The 23,449-nt window shown below is 50.8% G+C and overlaps 1 protein-coding gene across 1 annotated transcript in view; it reads right to left on the bottom strand.

Annotated features, from left to right (window-relative positions):
* Positions 1-21,918, bottom strand: part of Schip1 (schwannomin interacting protein 1) — a 101,867-nt gene extending 79,949 nt beyond the window's left edge. The window contains exons 1-2 of the mRNA XM_042685675.1: positions 21,761-21,918; positions 21,051-21,650 (exon numbers count right to left, since the gene is read on the bottom strand). Of these exons, the coding sequence (XP_042541609.1) occupies positions 21,051-21,650; positions 21,761-21,808 (648 nt within the window). The 5' untranslated portion in view covers positions 21,809-21,918. The remainder of the gene's footprint in view (positions 1-21,050; positions 21,651-21,760) is intronic.
* Between the last annotated feature and the right edge of the window lie 1,531 nt (positions 21,919-23,449).

Below are 23,449 nucleotides of genomic sequence, written 5' to 3'. Positions count from 1 at the left end.
CCTCAGAGTGCTTCCTGCGCTGCGCTTGGTGAACTCCTGACCGTGATCGTGTCAAAGAGTCAGGACACTTCATCTTGTCCTAAGCTCGGGGTTGTGTTTCCTGCAGCCCTCCCCTGAGGGATTTCAGAGGTATGAGAGGGACACCCTCACCCCCTCCCCCAGCATCATCGGTCCACGGTTGGGATTCAGGGGCCCAGAGCCTGCTTTTGTCCACAGTGCAACTTGGCAAAGGTTCGCCTTGGTCTTCTGGGATAGCGGCCAAGCCGGCATACCTAGGTCTTAGGGCTCCGCAGGCCTGGCAGGCATTACCTCAGGAGGCAGGAATGCCTGAGAAGGAATCTGCTTGTGGTGGCGGCAAACTGCATGCACAAAATAGGAATAAAGCCACAAGAACAGCACGGGAAGGAATGTAGGTCAGATGACTGGCTGTCCTTCCATGCCCAACTCCTCTCATTTGCATCGGTGAGCCCGCATGCTGGAGAGCTCTGGACGGAAAATTCCAGGAGCTCATTAAAAATCAAGAGCCCAAGGAAGCAAGGAAAGGATCTGAAAAGGCAGCACGCTCTGTGTCAAGTCTTGGTTTGTGGCAAGCAGGTGTGGAAATGGTAGCAGCAGGCTGAAGCTTCTGGGAAGACAGGCCTTGTATGGAGGTTATGAGAATGGAGTGAGGGTCAGGGGCACAGCCGTGCTTAGCAGGTAGAGGCTGTGAGTTTAAACCTTGGTACTGCCCAAGGAAGGCGGGGGAACGGGGAAGATGATGATGATGACAATGATGATGAAGAAACTCCAATTACCTATGACTCAGTAGACACATCTCCTTTTAATCTCACATTAAAGCTATTGTTAATGTCCCCACTTCACAGACTTTGTAGAAACCAGGGTGGACAGAGGCCAAGTAATTTTCTGGAGGTGACAGCCAGACAGGACAGAAAGGTTTGTCCCAGCTGAGCTGGTCCCCAAACCTGTTTTCCCCACTATGTAACGCTTACTTCCTATTGGGTGCAATCTGAATATAAAGATCAGAGTGCTCTAGACAGCAACTCTGAATTTACCTCAGAACCTACCAGAAGCCTGCCCACTATCTAGTGGTGATTTAGAGCTTATAAATGTGTGGGACACAGAAGGAAATGTCAAATCCTTTCAAACCGAGAAAAATGATGAGACTTAGGAACTTCTGGTGGCGGGGGAAGTTCTGCAGAAGTGATCACCTAGGAGAGACCAAAGACAGCCAATAACATCAGGCCGCAGCCTGCCAGATACTGTGACCATCCTGGAGGGAAATGAAGTGGTCAGTGGCTCTCACTGGCTTCTCAGTGACAGGCTGCACAGATACATGCACAAATACCACTGCTGTCCACTGAACGAGGAACTAAAAACCAAACCCAAATAACAACAACAAAAACCTCCGGGTGAAGAATAATTTTGAAGGGTTGCAAGTGAAACTCTGGGGCAACAGAGAGCCCAAGACCCAACAGGGCAGGGTGAGTCAGGCATGGAAAGTCGGGGTACATCAGTAGCTGGAGAAGCAAGTCCTTGGGCTGAGCAAATGGCGTCATCGGGGCAAGGACACTGTGTGGAGTTTCTGTCACTTTCCTCGCTGTCATACCGAGTGCACATGGTGTCTGCGTCTTTGGATCTTACTGCTTGGCAAGCATGCAGATGACTTCACCACCCAGTCAGTGTAAGGAGTCTTTGTCATCGAAGTATTTCATGGACCAGTACTTTGCTCTAGCACAATGCTTTTCAACTCTTGGCATTGCCACTTAAGTGCTGAATTCTGATCTTTAGGGGGGGAAGAGCTCTTTGTTTTGTTGTTTCACACAAGAGGGACACACACAGATAAGTCAGACACAGATTCACATGACAAATCTCTAGAAGTGAAATTAGAAGTTTGCTCTCCGAGACACTGAACTAGGGAGATACTAACAGGGTTCTGTGGCTCAGGGCTATAATCCCAGCTACTAGGAGGCTGAGATCTGAGAATCAACCTGTACAGAGAAGTCCCTTATTTCCAGTAACCACTGAAAAGGCAAAAGTGGAGTCAGAGCTCTTGTGGCAGAGCACCAGCCTTGGAGAAAAAAGCCAAGCAAGGAAAAAAAAAGGCTTTATAACACACACACACACACACACACACACACACACACACACACACACACCCTTAAGAAACAAAAACAACAACAAAAACAAAACAAAAACAGTAAGAGGTGCAAAAACGTTTTTCCAATGTCCTCTGAACAGAAGCAAAGATGGAACTGGTCTTTTAGGAGGAGATGTTAGTTAGCTCCCCTCGACTTACCATCAAGGAAGGAACCCCCTCACACTGCCCAGGTCCCTCTCACAAAACAGCATATGCTACATCTAAGAAAAAGTTGGTATAAAAACGAACGTGTGAACGACTCACAAGCACAGGGGCGATCTGAGGACTTGGAGCCCAGCGGAGTTTGCTAAAAGGGACGAGGATCAGCCTGTGGGGTCCGCTGGGATCCGCCCAGCCTGAGCAGCTGGAGCTTGTCAGCAGAGGTCTGGAGCCTTTCACCCAGCAGCTCCTGTCTTAACATCCATCTCAATCCAAGCACCGAGCCCAGGATGGGGGGCTGGTTTGGTGGGCCTTCCTCGTGCTGTGGAAGACTAGCAGTGCATGGCTGTTACTTGGTTCTAATCTCCCACCTCCTGCGGTGACTGACTGCTCAACTCCATTGTCCACAGAACCTCCGGGGCCAAGGTCACCACTCACGCTAAGGTCATCACTCAGCTTGCCATGGCGGCCTAAGTTCTTGTTAGGATCCAGCAAGTTGGCACCAACAGGTTACACACCAGCCCTGTCATTTCGTGATTTCTTTTATTTCTGAAAATAAAACTATCTGTCGTGTCATCATGAAAACGGCAGATTACAGTGGCAGGTGGTTCTCAAAGTGTGGCCCCTGGGGAAGCAGCAGTGTCCCCCCCCAGCCCCCCCCCCCCCCGATTGCTCCAAGCATCACTTCTTGGGCTCTGTTTCAGGTTCCTGAAGGGCAAGAGATCCCAGCTGGGTGAGAGGAATTCACAGACTTAATGTCTTTCCTACATTCATCTTTCCTACATTCGGTCTGGGATGTTACCTTTGGTTTATATTTGTGTACTGCTTGCACAGCAGCAGATTAGCTCCCTCTACTGTCAGGGGAAATTGAGAAGCAGATAATTTGGGCTGGAGAGGAGAGGAGGGCTCTTGGAAAACAGTCTATCCTCAGGATACCTCCACTAAATTCCTGTGGGCGATCAACCTCTCCTTAGGAATCTTCCAGAATGTACAGAACAACCATCAGGAAATACCATGGAGGAAGGCTGTGGAAGGTTCCTGCGTTTCATTGTACTCAGGTGTGAGAGGGCTGGGCTGGAGCAGGCCACTCCTGAGCCCGCTCCCATTCACCATCTTAAGTACGCTGATGGCAGGACTGTACCTTGTCTGCCGTGCTTTCTATCTCGAAAGAGCACTCTGGGTAGATTCTGACCAGTATGTTGTTCTGGAAAGCCTGAAATGGAAAACTGAGCCTCAAATACTGTGTGTCTGCCCAAATACGTGTAATCTGCAGAACGTGGTTTCCTGAGCTGGAATAGAATAGAGCTTCCACAAGCTGGGTGGGGGTTGGGTCACACCGGTTCATACCAGTTCACATCGGTTCACATCAGTTCAAGCTGTCTGTGTCCAGGCTCCAGGAATATTGGAACACTACTGACAAATTGGCCAAGTCACCTTGATGAGATGGGTTTGAATCTTGCAGGAGGGCAATTTTATCTTCAAACGCCATTAATATAAAACATGAGAACGTCCCTGGTTTAACCTTCCCCTTCATTCCCCCAGCGCAAGCCTAGGTCAGGTTTCTCTGCGAGCCTGCCAGCACCTTCAGGCTGGCTCACGGGAGTCTGGTGAGGAAGAGGAGTGCTGGGCCCTGTCTGGTAGAAGGAAGAGGCTGACCAGCGAGGAGTTCCAGCTCTTCCAGAGGTAGTTAGAGCTTAGGGCAGGATCTAAAAACCTGCTTCAGGGCTGGGAAGGTGGCTTAGTGGTAGAGCGCTTACCTTGCATGCCTGAGGCCCTGGGTTCCATTCCTCAGCACCACATAAGCAAAAAAAAAAAAAAGCCGGAAGTAGTGCTGTGGCTCAAGTGGTAGAGTGCTAGCCTTGAGCTGAAGAGCTGAAGGACAGCGCCCAGGCCCAGAGTTCAGGCCCCACGACTGGACCCCCCCCCAAAAAAAAACCTGCTTCAGCTGAAAATGTGCTCCTGGGCGGGGGAATGCGCGTGCATCCATTGGATCTGCTCTCCAATCACGTTTTAAAATCCACAAGGAAGAGGCTGATCTGGGAGCCAGGCTGAGGCCTACATGTCCAAAGAAGAAACACAAAGGCCTGAACCCAGTAGGAATGGCTATGGGGTGGGGGCCTGCAAAAGGCAGGAAGGCAGCTGAGTGTTAAAAAGCCAACCAAAAGCAAAGCCAAGACCCTAAGTCAAGCCGTAGGGAACAACCTGGAAGGCAGCTGTAACTCCTACAACGTGGGGTGTGGAATTCGAGCTTTGATTCCTGACTTTGGGGGACTTCCTAAGTCCCCCCACCCCCCGAGTCTTTTTGTTCCCACATTTTTACTGAAAATGGAAATGGATTGCTGAGAAGACCAGATGGGGAAATGGGGGATGGGTGGGGGGAGCAGGGTGGGGGGACCCCTGGCCCAGATCAGGCACCGTCCTCAATGGGCAGGGCCAGAGCTCAGCCCGGTCCTGCTGTACTACCCTCTAGACCCTGCTTTTCTGTGAGCTTTTTGGTTTTTTGTCTCTGTGTTTTTTGTCATCTGTATTCATGCTGATCCCTAATCTAATTTCACCAATGTTGTGAGCTATGTTTGGAAGGGGTCGTGCTAGATTTTAGAGGAAGGACTGAGCTCTGTGGCTGGGGCCTGGATTAACCCACCAGAGCCACTCCCTGACACCCCGGGCACACGCCATACACAGCCTGTACACATGCTGATTCACTGGTGCCTGTCAGACAGGAGTGCACACCACCGTCCGTATGACATTCTTACATTTCAGCACACCAAAGCCATTTCTGAGTACCCACCAGGGGAGAACAAAACACTCATATTAAAGAACATTTCATTTTGGGGGCTGGTGGAGTGGCTCAACTAGTAGAGCACTTGCCTAGGAAGCACAATGTCCTGAGTTCAACCTTCAGGACTGTCCCCCAACCCCCCAAAAAATGGAAAAAAAAGAGAGAAAGAGAGAGAAAAGTTAAGTTTTCTGAGCAGATACATGGCAATACCTGTAATAGGGAACCTTAAAAAGCTCACACACCTATGAATGCATTTTGGCTACACTGGATCATGATAAGTTGAATAATTTTGCCATTTTTCAGTGTGCGGGATCAAGCCCTTGCTAGGCAAGCAAGGGTTGTTCCAGCCATTGACATCCAGCCATTGACATCCAGAGCCTTTGTTGTCTTTTTGAGTTGGGAGTCTTACTATGTAGCACCAGAGTTTGCCCTTTTCCTGATTCTGCTTCTCAAGTGATGGGGGGGATTACAGGCATGCACCTCTATACCCAGCTGAAGAGTATAGAAAGTATCTTGTGAGTTCACTAGGTCTTGTAGATAGTGCAAGTAAGGTGAAGACAATTAATGCAATTGTCCTCTAGACGATTCAGAGGTTTAGAGAAGGTCTATAGAATTTACCGAGCTAAGACGCAGGCTGAAAAGGAGAATCATCATTCTCCACTCAAAGAAATAATCAGGCCTTGCTTCATTGTAATTATGATCAGGCAGAAACAATGCTTGATGTTCTTCCAGGGATTTGCATCAGGGCATAAGTCTTCAAAATAAAAATAATCAGACCTTATTAACAGAAAAAAAATTCAGAAATGAAGCCAAACATCCAATTTCCGCGATTGAGGGAGACAACAAATAGCTTCCTTTCCACAGTAACACACAGACACACACAGAACCAAAATAAAAGTTGAAAGAGGTGCTAGAACTCCTCACCCACTATGAATATCCCAGAAATGAGTCTTAAAGCATAACCATTGCCTGTGAAAATATCATCTGTTCTTATGATAGACAGCTCTCTTGTTTCTGCAGACTGGCAGTATTTGGGAGGTACCCTGGGTCTTTTGTGAAGACTTCTGACTAACATTCTCTTTATTATTCAGATTGATTAGGAAAATGTATTTTCCTTTTGACACGGTTAAGTTGCTTTTTAAGGAAGTCCTTGTTCCAAATTATAGCCTTGTGTTGCTGCATTGGAGTCTGGGGCATGACTCTCTACTAGCCCCGCAGGGATGGTTGTGTATTGACATACAGCTTCACACTTGGGCTTTGTACCAGGGGAGAGGCTTGCCCTGCTGGCTCTCAGTCAATATTTAATCACTGTGCAGTTGTGTAGAGGGAAGGAAGCATTCCATCTCCAAGAGTATGCCTTTCATAAGAAAGTCGCCTTCATTTCATGTATGGAAGCAGAGCTTGGCCTTGTTTAAGCTATAACATAGTACAGCGCTCTGACGTGCTACTGTGAGCACACTGCCGCTCATTAGGAAGGACAGAAAATGAGGAATAATCTGGGCTTGCTCTACAACCATCTTATTGTTACTTATTTATTAATAGAGAGAGGTATATTTGTGGCAAACTCTTAAAATCCTTGAGTAGGTTCTGACCTCCAGCCCAGGCTCAACTTCTAGATTGCAGAGCAAAGAGGGCTGCCATTCTTGTCAGGGCAGTCAAGTTGCTTTTCAACTTGCACTTGATAATAAAGCCCTCATTCCCTTCCCCCTCCTCTCTCCCTTCCTCCCTTTCTTTTTTTCCTCTCTCTCTTTCTTCCTTGGTACTGGACTTGTACTCAGGGCATGGGTGCTACCCTAAGGTTTTTTCACTCAAGGCTACTCTACCACTTGAACCACAGTTCCACTTCCACTGTTCTGCTGGTTGGCTGCACATAAGAATCTCATAGACTTTCCTGCTTGTACTGACTTCAAACCACAATCCTCAGATCTCAGCCCCCTGAATAGCAAGGATGACAGGCGTGAGCCACCAGCACCTGGCTTGGCTTACATAAAAGCTTTTGCAATTTTGCTAGCACCATGCTATAAAGCTATCTACATTGCTATTTATTTAATAGGCTAACTATAAAAGAACCTAAGCCATATGTTAAACCAAAATAGCAAAGGGAGCTTGAGAGATGCCTGCCTTACAGGGAGTCCTTAGGTTCCTCTGAGATGTGCCGGAGTGGAGAGGGAGGTCCAGGCTTTGTGGATGCAGCCAGGATGCAAGGGAAACCAGCAAGAGCCGGAACGGGCATCAAGTAGTAACTGGTGTCTTGAAGGCCCAGGCTGCGTTGTTCCTTCTAGAAACCAGCCAGGAGAGAAACAAGCGCAGACCGGCTCTGCCCCATGGCCTGTGGCAGGAAACATGTTCATTTCAAAGCTGCAGACCGTATTTGACGTTCAAGGGATTTGTCTTGTGCAGGTGGGAGGGGGAAGTAGGCTCCACCATGGCTTGTTACAAGTGCGCACAGCCACACTTCTCCTAACCAAAACTGCAACACCCAGTCATAGCAAATTGCCTGGGCCTGCCAGGATGGGGTCCTCTCCTGGCTGGCATTAGCATGCCTGACTCCTGCCCCCATTCTGTGGGCACTGGGCCTGCCAAAATCCCTGTGGTAGGCAGAAATCACGGGTCACTTCCTGAGGGAGAAGGCTGGAGTCTCAAGTTCATCTATTTCCAACTCATGGCATACAGAAGCCCCTATGTAAAAAGTCACCAACACGCCAACTTCTTGAGCCCAAAGCACTGCAGAGGTCCCGGGAGCCTGAGAGAGGCTGAACATGAATCCTCTACTGGATTTGAATCCCTTCTTTTCGCTTCCTTCCCTCCCCCAGTTCTCTAGGTAGACAGAGATAGCATTTCAGAACTGTGCTTGTGACTACAAGCACAAATAATTTTAAATCAACTTCAGAAGAGCTGCAAGGTTATGCTGCAGTGTCTGGATGGCTTTTGGAAGTGGTGGAAAGTTCCACAGTAAAGTTTCTACAATAAAGGAGAAGTAGCTAGCTAGGGTCTGGCCATGCAACAGCGAGTGTCACCTTAGTGAAACACCACAGGCATAGCATACGTGCACTTTTACCGTCTCTGCCTGGAGCTCGTGCTGTCAAGGATAGAGGGTAAATGAGGGCCTGGGATGACAAGGGACTCGTCCAGCTGATGGCCCTTGCTGGCTGGGTGTTCCTATCACTCCTGGCTGTCTCCCTTGTGGGACACTAGGCTCTAAGAGGGCGAGAGGTCATGACAGGGTGACTTCCTGTCACCTCTGTGCCACTTCCTCCGCTCCTGACAACAGACATTTGAGATGTGGTTATGGATTGAATGTCATGATGGAAGGGGGAAAGAAGGTATATATTAAAGAAATTCTCAGCAGACATCAACCTGTGAACTGTGGTTTAAGGGAAATCTTTACACCAACAATTACAAAATATAATTCTTGCTCCAAAATGGATTCAGAATGTTTATCCCTTCAGAACTCAAGTAAGGAATGGTTAGAAAACAATCTTTAATTCAGATTAAAACTATGCCATTTGTACCATAATACTAAGTCTTCTTACCCCACATTTATAAGCTAGTTTCTGTCTGGCTCCATGACCTGCTAACAAGTCATCCATCCCTCCCTCCCTCCCTCTTCCCTTTTCCCTTTTCTCCTTCCCTTCCAGGACCTGTCTAGACTGCAGTCTGAAAGAAAGCACAGGGAATCTAAGACCCTGGCAGACCAGGACACTTTGGCTCTGTGTTCTAGTACTGGTATGAACACTATCAAAGCTGCAGGTGGAATCCTGTGTGGTCTAGTTACTTTTGATCCTTCCCAAGGTGAGTTCTGCTACCCTAGTCCCACTCAGTCCCCCACAAATGGGCACCATGGGGGACAGGGCAAGGGGTCAAGCAAGGGGGTGCATGAAGAACAGCTATCCTGGGATGGATGAGCCACAAGGTGTGTGGTGTTGCTTCAGCACCGCGCGCACACTCTTCACTGCCCTTCCTCACCTACCAATGGAGGGGCTGGGGCCTGCTAAGTTCTCAGAGCCCCTCCAACTGCACTGTTCCATGGTTATGTGGGAAACTTGTACTTCTGAGATCCAAATACACGTCCTAGGTTGAAAGATCACCCAGTTATGGGTCAGGATTCCCAATCTACAAACAATAAAGCTGGCAGTGCTGATTTAACTCCAGAATGGACAGGCAGGCCCTGGAACAACACCTTGGAAGTAAGTGGAAAGGAGGGAGGAAGGCGGGGGAGCAGAAGCCATGACTCAGGCCTCCCCCCACTCCCCCAGCCCCAGGGCTCGGGCCCAGCATCATCACCACCTTGAGGGCCTCTGGCTACTGAAGGACCTTGCAGAGAGCTCTCCAGACTTCCACCCTCCCCCACCAGCCCAGGGAGAACAGAGGGCGCAGAAGCTCCCAGAAGGCAAGTCAGCCAGCCTCCAGCAGGAGCTCAGAGGTCACTCCTCAGAGGAGACTGGAAGCTATTTGGCAGGGTTATTTATGCTGGTGCTCAGAGCCCCAAACATCCACGGTGGGAGGAGGAAACAGATGAACAGAGATTCACAATGAACACAGATTCACAATGGAGTATCATTCAGCCACAAGGAGGAATGAAACAAGTCATCCTCAGGAAAAGTGGATGGAACTGGAGATTGCCATGTTAAGTGAAAAAAAGCCAGATACTAAAAGACAGCCTCACATTTTTTCCTCTCATACAAACAAAAGATGAGCTGGAAGATGGAATGCTGAAATGCTGGAGCAGAAGATGGAATGCACCTTTAGGGAAGGAAGGGGTCGGGGAGGAGGAAGAGAAGAGAGCTGGTGATAAGGCCTGATAGATGCATGTATGGAAATTAATATGAGTTAATTTTTATAATTAAAAATAAAGACTTCATGACCCCGAGAGAGAGAGAATACAGAGTTTAGAGAGGCCAGTATGTCCTACCCTGGAGTAGAATATTTAATGAGCTTAGAGAAATGTACAGATTAAAGCTGCCACTCAGAACACTTTGGTTTAGAAAGCACAATTCTGTTGAAAGAAATGGTGAGACACTATCATAATCTACCCTAAGCTGAGCATGTAATTAGGGGGAGAACTTTCACAGGCTTCCAGAGACATTCCTCGGCTTGTCAGCCAATCAAAGACAACAACGAATGGCCAGGAAACAATCTATGAGGCCGCACTGAGTCACAGGGACAAACGAAGCCTAATGCCTGATGATTCAATCAACAAATGCTGAACCATCCGGGGTGCCATCGGCTCCTCCCTCTTCCACTCCAGCAGGTCTCGGGGCTCTTGACTGGCCGCTTCCTGCCTGTGACGTCTCCCAAGCACACTCCTCAAGACTCAGCTGCCCTTTTACATCACCCAGGGCATTCGATCCACCCATCAGTCATCCATCAGTCATCTGTCAGTCACCTTTCATTCAACCCCTGCCAGGACTTCCCTACACATTCCCGGAGCTGGCACAGTCTCTGCACTTGGAAGAGTCAACTCCCAAGTCTGAAGGTGTTCCCAGAGGAAAGTGCAAACAATAGATTTGGATCTTAGACAGCCAACCCTTTGGCCCCTGGGAAAGCTGACTGGGACAATATGCAGATGATGGACACTATGTCTTGGAACTCACCAGGCCAGCAGCTCGGGCCCTCATCCTCACTGGAGAAATCTCCCTGTGTGTCCAGGCCTCCGGTTTGGCTCTATCTCCCTATCTACTTCTTTTTATTTGGTTGGTTTTTGTTTTTTGAGGCCAGCTTTCCTATGTTGTCCAGTCTCAAATTCCTAGGCTCCCAGAATGTGAGTCTCCTAGCTCATCCTCCGAGCAGCTGGGACTATAGGGGACTCATCTTCGAAATGTGTTTACAAAGCCAACATGACAGCATGACTTTTATGAAGAGTCCATCTGCAGAATGACCGTGTGGACAGGTGACTCTCCTCCTAGTTCAAGCCACAGTCTACAAGGGCGTATTATTTACTACTTTTGTTGGTTTTAATACCACCTTTAAAAATATCACTTAATCTAAATAAGTCTGTTTGTGAGAGTATAGACTTGTGCCAGTGTTCATTTCTTGTTTTCTTTTTTCCCTTCTTTTTAATAAGTACACCACAATGATAGATGAGGCTAATATTAGGGAAAGCTGCTGATGGGAATTCAAGAACTTTCTGAACTATTTCTATAAATTTTCTGTCAATCTGAAATTATACCAAAGTGAGTTTTTAAAGAAAGCTGAGGTGAATAATGCTTCCTATTCTTTTTTATTTTATTTATTTATGTATTTTTTTGGGGGGTCCGGTCGTGGGGCCTGAACTCTGGGCCTGGGCGCTGTCCCTCAGCTCTTCAGCTCAAGGCTAGCGCTCTACCACTTGAGCCACAACGCCACTTCCGGCTTTTTTCTTTTTGCTTATGTGGTGCTGAGGAATCGAACCCAGGGCCTCAAGCATGCAAGGCAAGCGCTCTACCACTGAGCCACCTTCCCAGCCCCCTATTCCTTTTTAAAGTGAGCATCCCAACCTTGTCTTTTGTAGCTGGAGTTACAGCATGCGTTACCATGCATGATTTGTTTCTTGGAGATTGGGTCTCAACTTCCTTTTCACAGGCTGGCTTGAGCTGGGATTCTCCTCTCTTTACCTCCCAAATAGCTGGGATTGCAGACATGAGCCACCGTATTTGGTCTGATTTTGTATGTAAGTCCAGTAGATAGAAATAAGGGGTGAAATTGCTTTCTGCAAGTCTTCCTGTGTACTATAAAGTAATAGTTACATTAAATAAAGTCACAATGCAGTTCAGCAAGTTTGAACTTTTACTAGATTTTTTGTAACAAGAAATTTTTATCAGCATTGACCACCGGCAATGGCCGTTGGAAGTAAATGGTCTCATATGAATTTCCAGCAGACAGACAATCCTGGGCCACAAATAGGCCCTGTAATGTATGTATTTACATTTCAGTCAGTCTGTGTTTAAAGATTTCTTCCCTCATCATTATTCACAGATAATGAAAAATAAATTGATATATTTCCTGGAATCCAATTAAGAAATCGATGTATGAGCTGTTTGGAAGATGCAAAGAAGTATGTGCTAAGTAATGGAGTATCTGTGACCATCATATGAAAGAAAGTGACTTATATTATCTCTTGGGTTTTTTTTCCCCCTTCTTGGTATTTTGTTTCTAACTATCTCAATCATTTAAAAGAGAAAACAAAACCCCTACTGTGGCGACAATAAACAAGAGCAGTGCTTATGAATGGGTTTTCCTCTTGACGATCTCGTATTTTTCACCAGACCTTCCCAGCAAACCCTCTCCACTTTGCCCCACAGCACCGGCACCTCTGTTTCTCACGGGTGATCTCAGTTTTCTGTGACACGAGGAGGCATGAGTAGATTGACATCATCGTTTGAACCCTAAACCGGAGTTTTGGGTGTACAATGTATTTGTGTCTTTGAAGTTATTTGCCAGTATTTAAAGGCTAAGCTACTTCTCATAACAAAACTCAGTCTCAGCATCCTAACATAGGAGAATTGTACGGCAGGACAGTGATCAAGGAAGAGCAGCTCCTTGCTTTATTCCTGGAGCACACCCCGCAGCTCCCTGCAATCCTTGTTCCCACCTGGCCTACAGCTCCCAGGCCTCACCTTCTAGAAGCTTCCACAGTTGCCACCCTTGCCCAATACGTTTGGTCTCAACGGAACTGGGCTTCCCCCTGTGGGAGGGGCTGATTCTGTTTGCAGGAGCGGCTGTTGAATGCCACCTCCAGCACACCAGAATTTCCACAGGGCTTTTCCTCCTGCCTTAGAACTGATAGAACCGCACCTCTGCTTTGTGAGATTCTGTACAAGACACAACCAAACCAAATCTATTATTGAAATCAGTGTCCCATGGTAGAAAACAAACAAACAAACCACACAACCCGATTCTGTTTTAAAAATACTGCTGCCTAAAATTGTAGAATGAGATCTCAGTAAGGGCAGTACAAGTCAGACCATGAGGCTGCTTGCAGGCTGGGCCACTGGTTATGCAATTTAAGCATTCAGGAATGAAATCCCAGCACTCTCCTCTTTATTCTCCTTATGGAACCAATTTTAGAGTAGAAACAACAGAAAAAAAGTCCAGACACTTATGATGAGGTTACTCATAATACAATGTCAGACCAGGTCAAAATGGACCAAAAATTATGTAAGATTACCCAAAGAGGAAGGGAAAAAAATGTCTGCAACTTTCATAAGCAAGCCAATTATTAGCTACCGGTGTGCCCTGAAAAGAAACAAATGGGACATGATCAGTTTTGAAACTATTTGAAAACAAGTTATTTTTAGAAGTGTGTAGATTAGGCTTCATTCTTCCTGAGCCACTGTACCACTCTCCCAAGGGTTTGGGCCCTTCTTATTTTGGAAATAAGTTGAACACGACTCTATATTTGGGCAAGCAGGAGCTGTTATACTGTTGAACTTCACATTAAAAATGACCAGCATTTTATCACACTGCAGCTTTTCTAGCATTGTTTTTGTTGTTGTTGTTTTGAATATTCTGACTTCAAAGCTCAGTGCATGCGTAACACTGCTGAAGAGATCAGGATTCTTGAGGAAATGGCTTTATTGCCTTTCATCTTTTTTTTTTTTGGAAAGTAAATCAAGAAACAGAATCAAGTTACACTAATTTGCTAATTGCACAAGTTACCAATTGCCTAGGACCCCTGGTGAGCCTGGCCCTGAGAACAGCCAGCTCCTGGGGTCTGCCCACCCCGTGTCCTGCTGTCTCCTCCCACAGTGCATGGGGCCTGCAAGGGGTCCTGGCAAGAGACGCACCACAGTAGCTAAGGGACTGTATATATTTACATTTGTGCTGGTCCTGGGGCTTGAACTTCGGGCCTAGATGCTGTCCCTGAGCTTATGTGCTCAAGGCCAGAGCTCTACCACTTGAGGCACGGCTCCATTTCTGGCTTTTGGGTGGTTAATTGGACATGAGAGTCTCACCAACTTTCCTGCCTGGGCTGGATTTGAACTGCAATTCTCAGATCTCAGCCTCCTGAGTAGCTCGGATTACATGTGTGAGCCACCGATGCTCAGCTTCCTAAGGACTTTAAATGGATTCTCTGCAAAGATGGGTGACCTTCCCACCTTCCCAGTTTGGAAGGGGGGCACAGGCAAGCTGAAGGTCCCAGTGGGACAATTTCAGAGGAGGAAGCAGTGACCCGTGGCCCCATGGGTCAGCAGACGTTATAGGAGGGGCCCATGCACAGCCCCACCCAGAGGCTGGACTCGGAGGCTGCAGAGGTGAGGCCAGGCAGGTGACTCAGTGTAGTGTCACGTGCCTTTGTGCCTGGGAGGGCCTGACCCATGGGCTTCCTCCAGAGAAGCTTTCTAGAATCGTTATTAAACCAAACCCAAAAATCTTCATGAATGGCAAAGGTACTTCTACAAGGGAGAGTCTTGAGGGGATCAATTTTCCCTAATAGCACGTGGGTAATAAAACCCCGTCACACTGATGAGTTTGCAGAAATCGGCTACTGATGGATAGATAGCAGTGCTTCTTGTAATCCATCAAAATTGAAGCCTTTTTTTTTTTTGGTGTATTATGCTAATATCATGAGGAGGGAAAATTTTCCTAGTTGCTTTAGTGAGAGACACTGAGAAATGGAAGAAAGAAGATGATCAGGCGGATGATGGATATCCTGGAAAGCTCATTCAGCTATGAATAAGAATACACCATAGGGGTCAAGAGCAGGGGTGGCTAGTAGAAAATTAGCTGCACCAAGCCACACACAGAAAGATCAGTCAGCTCCCAGGAAAGCTGCATTGTGACACAGCTTCCTGCAGCCAGAGGGAACAAAACAGCAAGTTGACTAGTTCTTGTGCTGATACTAGAGAGTATTAGTACTAGAGTACTAGTACTCTACTACTAGCCACCTTCATTCCTATCACCGAGGAGCTTCCTAAACCAGCATCTTTGGGATTACCTATACTTTTACAAACAAAATACTTTTTTGGGGGGGGGGTCTGGTCATGGGGCCTGAACTCTAGGCCTGGGCGTTGTCCCTCAGCTCTTCAGCTCAAGGCTGGCGCTCTACCACTTGAGCCACAGCGCCACTTCCGGCTTCTTTCTTTTTGCTTATGTGGTGCTGAGGAATCGAACCCAGGGCCTCAGGCATGCAAGGCAAGCGCTCTACCACTGAGCCACCTTCCTAGCCCACAAACAAAATACTCTTAAGTGTAGAGGGGGAAAGAAAATCTAAAATATTGGGGAACAGGAGAGAAAAACAACTAAGCTGGAGAGAACAAAATGAGATTAAGTATACTCTCAATGAGAACATATCAAATGAAGGGGGAAATGTGCTTGGTAAATTATTTAACAAGATAGAAGAAAAAAAAATCATCATTCATCTTTTTTTATTCTTTTTTATTTTGGTGTCAGTCCTGGGACTTGAACTCAGATCCTGAAACTCGCTTGCTTTTTCCATCCATGGCTGGTGACCTACCACTTGAGTTACACCTCTGCTTCTGGTTCTTTTGCTTGTTAGAGGTGAGAGAGAGTCTCTTAGCTTTGTCTGCCCCTGTTGGCCTTGAACTCTGCTCAGATTTCAGCCCCTTGAGCTGCTGGGACTGCAGCCTGATACATCTTAAAAGGAAAGCAGTAGCCAAAACCTAAACAAGAGAAACCAACTAACCAAGAACATGGGAACAGAGACCTGGGCTGCTTTGAAGACAGGCAAGTGGCCAGTGACCAGCAGGACAGTGGTTAGCAGTGAGGAACAGTTTGCTGGCTCCCAGTAAGAAGAATTAGTTCTGGCTCAGGCCAGCAAGTGTCTGGGAAACTTGGACACATGTTCAGGATAGGAACGCAGGCTGTCAAGTGTGCCTCCTCTTCCTTGTGTCCCTTACTCCTGTCCCCCGCTCCCCCCCATAGTCTAACTATGCCAAGTGACCCATGGATGGCTCCTAAGCCCCCAGGCACTTTTCTCTCCTAGCCTTTCCTTATCCACCACCCCCAATTTTTGGGGGGGCTTATGAAAACAATCCAGTTGCACCTCATCGTAGAAGGGACAAATGCCTCCATTTGTAGAGATCTGTCCCCTAGCTCTGGGAACCCAGGCTCCCCTCAGGGCTCCAACCATCCTGCAAGGGGGGGGGGGGGGGAAGGCTTGGCAAACACAAGTGGAATGCAGAAAACAACCTACATGCTGCTCTCTTCATAGAACTTTCTAGAACTTGGGCAGTCCTTGGGAAGTTCCTATGACCCAGTCATCCCCGGACCAAGAGTGAAGAGCACTGGGTATCACCCAGTGCTGGAGAGGAAGGAGCTCATCAGGAAAGGTGATCACCACTGGCAAATGAACAATGGAGGCGGCCAGTGCGGGGCCTGGGCGGGCACTGGCCTGGCCGGCTTCAATACAGTGGTGACTGAGTGTTTTTAAAGTCGACACTGAAGATGGCAATTCTGTCACTGTCTGACAATAGGGATGTGAAAAGAGAAACAAACAGGGAAATGAAGACTTTCTATCAAACGAAGAATTAGAACCTACCTCCAACTTTGTAAGATCCTAACTATTGCCCTTAATTTTGTGAAAAGTTGTTGTTTTTTTTTTCTTTTTCCTTCTAGTACTGGGCAGGTTCTTTATCATTGGAGCCACACTTCCAGCTGTGTTTTGTTTCTGTTATTTTACAAATAGGGTCTTACCTTTTGTCCAGATGAGCCTGGACTTTGATCCTCCTATCGATACTTCCTGTGTAACTGGTATGACAGGAATGCATCACTATACCCATTCTATGACTCTTAGGGAGTCTCATGAATTTATTTATTTATTTAGTTTTACCTGAATCTGCTTAGAATCCCAAACTTCCAAAGCTCAGCCTCCTGAGTAGCTAGGAGTGCAGGTATTTAGCTAGGAGTACAGGTATTAGCTATTGTGCCCAAAAGAAACATTCCTTTTTTTTTTTTTAAGTGACATCAGCAGATTCTGATGGCTCATACTCTAACCAGGAGCTGAGATTTAGGAGATTGAAGTTTAAAGTCAGTCCAGTCAGGAAAGTCCAACAAGACTAAGACTCCATCTCCAAAATAATCAGTAAAAAAACAAACAAACAGGGGTGGAGGCATGATGCAAGTGGCAGGGCACCAGCCAAGCAAGCAAGCCAGTAACCACGAAGCCTCCTGTGCCTCACTGAGCTACAACCCCCAGCTATGGCAACCAACTTTGTTTGGCATCCACCCGGTTTTGTTAGACGTCCTGAACATCCACTAACTTATGTTCACAGCCTCTGCAGCCGTTAAACTGCGATCAATATAGCCAGCAAGGGGGGCAAATAACTTTTTATTGGGGTGCAAGACATTTCAAGGTTAAGTGTCAAAGCCGGGAACACATTTAGTCCTGGCATTCTGTTTGGTTTTTTATTTTTCACTGTCAGGAGAGCTGTGCCCTGGAGTACCTGCCATCCATTACATTTTCGATGCTGTCACCAGGCTGCAGAATCAGACAATGCATTACTTATAAATCTTACCAGATTTTATAGAAGTAATAAAGACATTTTCATTCAGTTTAGATAACACAAGTTCTTGCCTGCTGCTAGTGGCTCACGCCTGTCATCCTAGCTACTCAGGAGGCTGAGATCTGAGGATCATGATTTAAGGCCAACGTGGGCAGGAAAGTCTGTGAGACTCTTATCTCCAATTAACCACCAGAAAACTGGAAGTGGTGCTGTGGCTCAAAGTGTCTCAAGAGCACTAGCCTTGACCTGAAGAGCTGAGGGACAGTGTCCAGGCTCAGAGTTCGAGCCCCATGACCCACCAAAAAAAAAAAAGGAAGAAAGGAAGAAAGGAAAGAAGGAAGTTAGAAAGGAAGGAAGGAAGGAAGGAAGGAAGGAAAGAAGGGAAAAACACAAGTTCTTGCACTTTAAGCATAGCCAGATTAACAGGTAGCAAATCACTCAGCCATTTAGTTATTATTTACTAGTATCCTCAATGAAAAAAGTAACTAGATTGTAATTCTTCCAGAATAAAACACTGAACTCCACCTGTGGTCAGTACTGTTCTAGAGAGAAATGTAGCTAATTTAAAGAATGCTACTGGTTAACAGTAGACACCAATGCAAAGACAAAAATATCTCAAGTACTTTGGAAATAACTCATTAGGAGAGTGTGCTTTCAATGAACACACCAATTAAAATTATTCTTATCTACTCATTAGATGAGGAATGTGCACCTGTCATGGACACACACACACACAAAATACTCTGAAAATGTTTGGGATCTACAACTAGCAGTCTTCCCATGTTTTCAGCAATGAGTGTTGGAGCCTTTTAAGTAATTAGAAGAGAGCTGTTCTGGAAAGCCTCAAGGAAGAGGATAGAGGAGAGCAATGTTCTAGGCAGTGCTGGAAGAGCTATACCGTGACCATGTAAGTTGGTCCTTCTCTGGGAGGCGGTACTTGCAATGGTTTATCTAAGGGAACATAAGGGCTTGTCCACACAGGCCTCTGCTCAGACACTCACAGCACTTTTATTTGTATTAGCTCTAAGCTAAAAAAACTCCAAGAGACCATCAGCAAGTAACTATGGTAGAGTCATAAAATGGAGCTAAAGTCAGCAACAGAAAGATTGGTTCACCCACATGACGGTATGGACACATCTCAAAATTGGAGAAAAAGATGTTGACAGAAATGACTTTACTTATGTTAATTTGGGAAAATGTCAGCTAGTTTATAGTATAGAGATCAGATTGGTGGATGCCCAGGGAAAGAGGGAGTAGTTTGAAGAGGAAAAGGATACTTTGAGGCTGGCGATATTCCACTAGTTTGATTTTGGTGATTGTTCTATGGATGTGTCAAAAACCATACATACATTATACTCGTGACTCACATACATGTCAAAAGTTATCGCCAAATGTACATGAACTATGCACAGTGGGCACACTGAGATATCAATAAAATTGATTTCAGAAAAAAGTCTAAAATAGAGGGTGAAAAATAAAGAGCCGAGTTTCCAGAGACAAGCTAAACATAGAGGACCGTACTCTGTAAGAGAGGAACTTATGGAAGGACTGGGAGAAAAGAGGGGAAATTACATTCAACTTAGGAAGAGTAGGCCTTCAAGACCCCCCACCCCACCCCTTGCCAGGAGGGGAATGGACCACAGATGAGGAATCAGTTACCAGGAATTCAGAGACAAACACTGTACTAATAAAGAGCTCCATTGAAAGCATATAAGTCCTAATTGCTTTGCTTTAGGTCTTACCTTCCCTTTGAAGCTACAACATTTAATAAAAAGAAAAGAAAAAAAACAGCCTCTCTCTCTGTCCCTCTCTCTGTGTCCACTTGCCTGTAAAAGGGGTGTGCTCTGGGAACTTGAAGACACTCATCCTGGGGTAAAACACGTGGGAAAATCCCCCCTCTGGGACCCCAAAATGTCTGCAAAGCCCAACACCTGTCTCGGAGCGCATGCCTGTCCCGAAGGGAGGACCTGGCAGAAGCCATCTTTGGAGTAAATGGTTGCTCCAACATCTACCAGTGGGAAGATCTTGACGTTTTTGGGCCCAGGAAGGATGGGCTGTACCGGGTGTGAGATCAAAGGGGGGCATTCAACTTCAGGGGAATCTGCGCCAAACTCCAACCTGCCCCGGGCAGCATAACTCAAGGGGGGATGCCCACGGGGGACATCTCGGATGTGTCCGGGCTCGGAGGGTCAGGAGGAAGAAAGGCCCACATCAAGAGGAGACAGCTTTGCTTCAGTATAGAAGGAGGGAGTGGCGCGCTCTAGGGCTGGAGGCTGGTGAGTGAAGCTGGTCAACGTCGGGTTGCTGACGGCGGGTGCTGTCTCTGTCTCCTCACCAGTTCGAGCCCCTGGTGGTCGGCTGCGTGATTGCGGTTGGACCTTCACCTGGGCCCCACACCTCCCCAGGGGGTGCTCAGATACCTGCCTCGGGACTTCGGGTAACAGAGCTCCCCGTCCCCTCCAGAACCGGGCTTTTTAAACCCCAGTTCTTGCATTTACCCTGGAAGAGAGCGCTATGGCGGGGCAGGAGACCAACCGTAAGTACCGTCTGCGGAAGGAACTATTCCCTAGCCTAACCGGGAAGACAGCGAGCCGCGATGAGCCGGAAAGGACACCGACCCTTGGGCCCCACCGGGCCCTCTCCGTGGCACACTGTGAATCTCCACCCAGGCCGGAGAAGCGCATCAACCCCCACGCTCACCCCCAGTCTCCAGCAGCCCGGGGCCTGGGGTCAACCAGTGACGCCCGGAAACCAGCGCTCCCCTCCCCCAGCGCCCCCGGGCCGCCACCCACGGGGCACCCCCAGCCCGGTTTAGGGACACGATGTCCACCGCGGCTTCATGGACACTGGCCGTCCGGGGGGACGCTGCCCTCACCGCGCTTCTCCTTGCCAGTCATGTGTCAGCTCTCCAAGAAAAAGATGGGGAGACCAGTGCAAACCTGCCCGCGCTTATTATAGATGCGGCCCTCCCCCCGCAGCCCTCCCCGGCTGGCGTCCCTGAACCGAGGCACTGGCCCCGGGTAAGGAACTCCGAGCGGCTCCGGCCGCACAGCCGGGAGTGAGTCAGAGCCCCTCCCTCCTCCGGGGGTTCCGCTCGCCCGGCTCCCCCGGCCGGGATTTCGGAGAGGAAGCCGGTCCACGCGCGGGCCAGGGCCGTGCGCGCGCGGGGACAGCGCGGCCAAGGGCGACGCGCGGGGTGTGGGGGGAGAGGACCGCGGGAAACCCACCGGGGCGGACAAAGCCGTGACGCCGCGCACCCCACGGGCTCAGGTCCGGGCGGGGGACTCGCAGCGCAGCCTCCCCGAGCAAGGCCCGGGGATGAGTCGCCGCTTCCCGCGGCCCCGCCAGCCCCGGCACCGCCGCCCGCCCTCCTCCTCCTCCTCCCCCCTCGTCCCCTCCCCCGCCGCCCCGCCGCCGCCGCCGCAGCCCCGCGGGCGCCCCCCGGCCCGGCCCCCCCCCCGCCCCGGGGAGGGGCGCGCGGGGCGTGGACCCGGGCGGGGGCGCGCGTGTGCACGCGGCCCGGCCAACTTACGGAGGTGGAGTTGGTCCTCGCCTGGCCCTGGTTGCGCACCTCCTGCTCCCGGAACTGCAGCCCGGCCAGATGCTTCTCCAGCGCCTCCCAGTCCATGGGGGGTGCCGGGGGCTCCTCGGGCACGCACGGCCCGCGGCCCCCGCGCCGCGCCCCCGCCGCCGCCGGCTTGGGGATCGCTCGGCGGGGCGCCCGGGGGCCGCCCGGCCGGCCGGCCGCCACCACGTTGCCGTTGTGCCCCGGGTCCTGGGGGTCGAGCGGGTGGGGGTTGCCGTTGGGCACCGGCGGCGGCATGGCGGAGGCGGCGGCGCGCCCGGCGCTCAGGGCGCCCGGCTCCCGCGCCGGACAGCGGCCATCCCGGCCCCCGCGCCCGTCCTCCTCGTCGTCGTCTCCGTCCTCCGGCGCCCACTCATCGATCGCCGTCTTGGGGAAGGCCGGGAAGGGCTCCTCGTAGTCCTCCAGCGCCGACACCAGGTCCAGGCTGCCCCCCGGCGACGACGAGCAGGGGGTCACTTTGGTGGAGTTGGGCTGGGAGCCCGAGCGGCTGCTGCTGCTGCTGCCGCCGGCGTCGCTGCCGAGGTCCATCCCATCCTCCCGGTAGTCCTGGGGGGACAGACAGGGTGAGGGGCCGGCCCCGCGCCCCCGGGGCCGCCCGCGGCCAGCCGGCCCCCGGCTTCCCTCCCCGGCGCCCCGCGTCCTCCCGGGGAACTAACCCTCAAGTCGGCCAGGGGATGCCGGCCGCCCGCGCTCACACTTTTCATACGGGGAGCCCGGGGCCGCGCGCGGACTTTGTGTTAACCATGTTGCGCCGGGCGCGCCCGGTGCCCCGCCCGCCCCGAGGATTCTCCGGTGCAGACACTTTGCTACGGAATTACAATTCCCGGGGCGGGAACCGAGCGGAGAGGGGCGGACACTCGGCTCCCACCTCGCTCCGGGCTCCCAGGCCCCGCCCGGCGGGCCCCGCCCCAGCCGCCCGGCCCCACCCTTCTCAGGCGCCCGGCCCCGCCTTCGGCCCGTACGGCCCCGCCCTCCCCAGCCTCTCGGCCCCGCCTTCGGCCCATATGGCCCGCCTTCCCAGGCTTCCGGCTCCGCCCTCGGCCCTTATAGCCGCGCCCACCCAGCCTCCTGGCTCCGCCCTCGGCCCGCAAGGCCCCGCCCTCCCCCAGCCTCCTGGCTCCGCCCTCGGCCCGCAAGGCCCCGCCCCCAGCGCCCATGTCCCGCCCCTTTTCCTCTGCTCCGGGGTCCCCGGAGCAGAGCTCTACTTTCTAAGGAACCGCAGCCCGCGACAGCCCCGCCCCGCTGGCGGCAGGCTCGGGGTGCGGATCTCCCGGCCGCGCCCCGCCCCGCCCCGCCCGCCTCCGCCGAGGTGTGCCAGGCCGTCACCCCGGGGCCGGAGACGCGCCCTCTGGCCGCCACCGAGCATGCCCAGAGGCTGCGGGGCGCGGCGCGGCCGCTCTGGGCCACGCCGGACCGCGCGGGGCGGCGCGGGGACCCGGCCTGGCTGGGCAGAGGCCGAGGCCCGAGCACGGCTGGAGGGAAGGGCCGCGGACGTCACCCGCAGCCCCGCGTGCTCCTTGGGTGCGGCCCGGGGCCCTTGGCACCCCGCAGCGCGGGCCTGGTACCCGCTCGCCCCCGCTGAGGCCGCCGGAGCGGCCGGGGAAGGACCGACCTCCCCCATCCTGCGGAAGCGCCAGCCCGCGGGGGCGCCATTTCCCGGCTGCCCGGGCCCGCGCCGCCCGGCCACTCACCTGGCCGCCCCTCCCGGGCCCGGCCTGGGCACCTGTCGCCTTCTGAGGGCGCCGGGGGCGGGACGGGAGGGGGCCGGGGCCTGGGCCTGGGCGGGTGAGTGGGGTACCGGGCCGGTGCGGGAGGGTGCGGAGACCCACACGCAGCGGGGAAGAGGCGGGTCTCCCCCCACCTCCCCGTGCAGCGGACACACGCACTGGCTTCACTTCCTTGAATTCTTCAGGAAATTGAGTCAAGAACAGCTAAACTGAGTTTTTCAACACACAGACACAAAGACACAGACAGACACATAGATACACACACACATAGATACACAGACACATAGACAGACACATAGACACACAGAACACACATAGACAAAGACACACAGAACACACACACACACATATATAGACGCACACAGACACACACACGCTGCACTTTTCCTAAGAAGACAAGAGTCTGATGAAGCCATAGATGCCCAGTCCCTGGGCGATGCCGTTGGAGTCCCCGAGTCCGGGTGCCGGGCTCTGCCCTGTGCCTCGCTTAGGCAGAGCCGTCTTCCTGCCCGGATCGCTTGCTGCCTACCGCAGTGGCTGGGGTCCTGGCTCCCCAGCGCCCCTTTTTGGGCCTGGCACTAATTATTCCCCATACTTCAGGCCTGCATCAGGCCCCCT

This window comes from Dipodomys spectabilis, unplaced genomic scaffold (genome assembly GCF_019054845.1).
Source record: "Dipodomys spectabilis isolate Male_0828 unplaced genomic scaffold, ASM1905484v1 ptg000095l, whole genome shotgun sequence".
NCBI lineage: Eukaryota > Metazoa > Chordata > Mammalia > Rodentia > Heteromyidae > Dipodomys > Dipodomys spectabilis.
The sequence above is the reverse complement of the archived record's forward strand: the minus strand, read 5'-3'. Positions and strand labels throughout refer to the sequence as shown.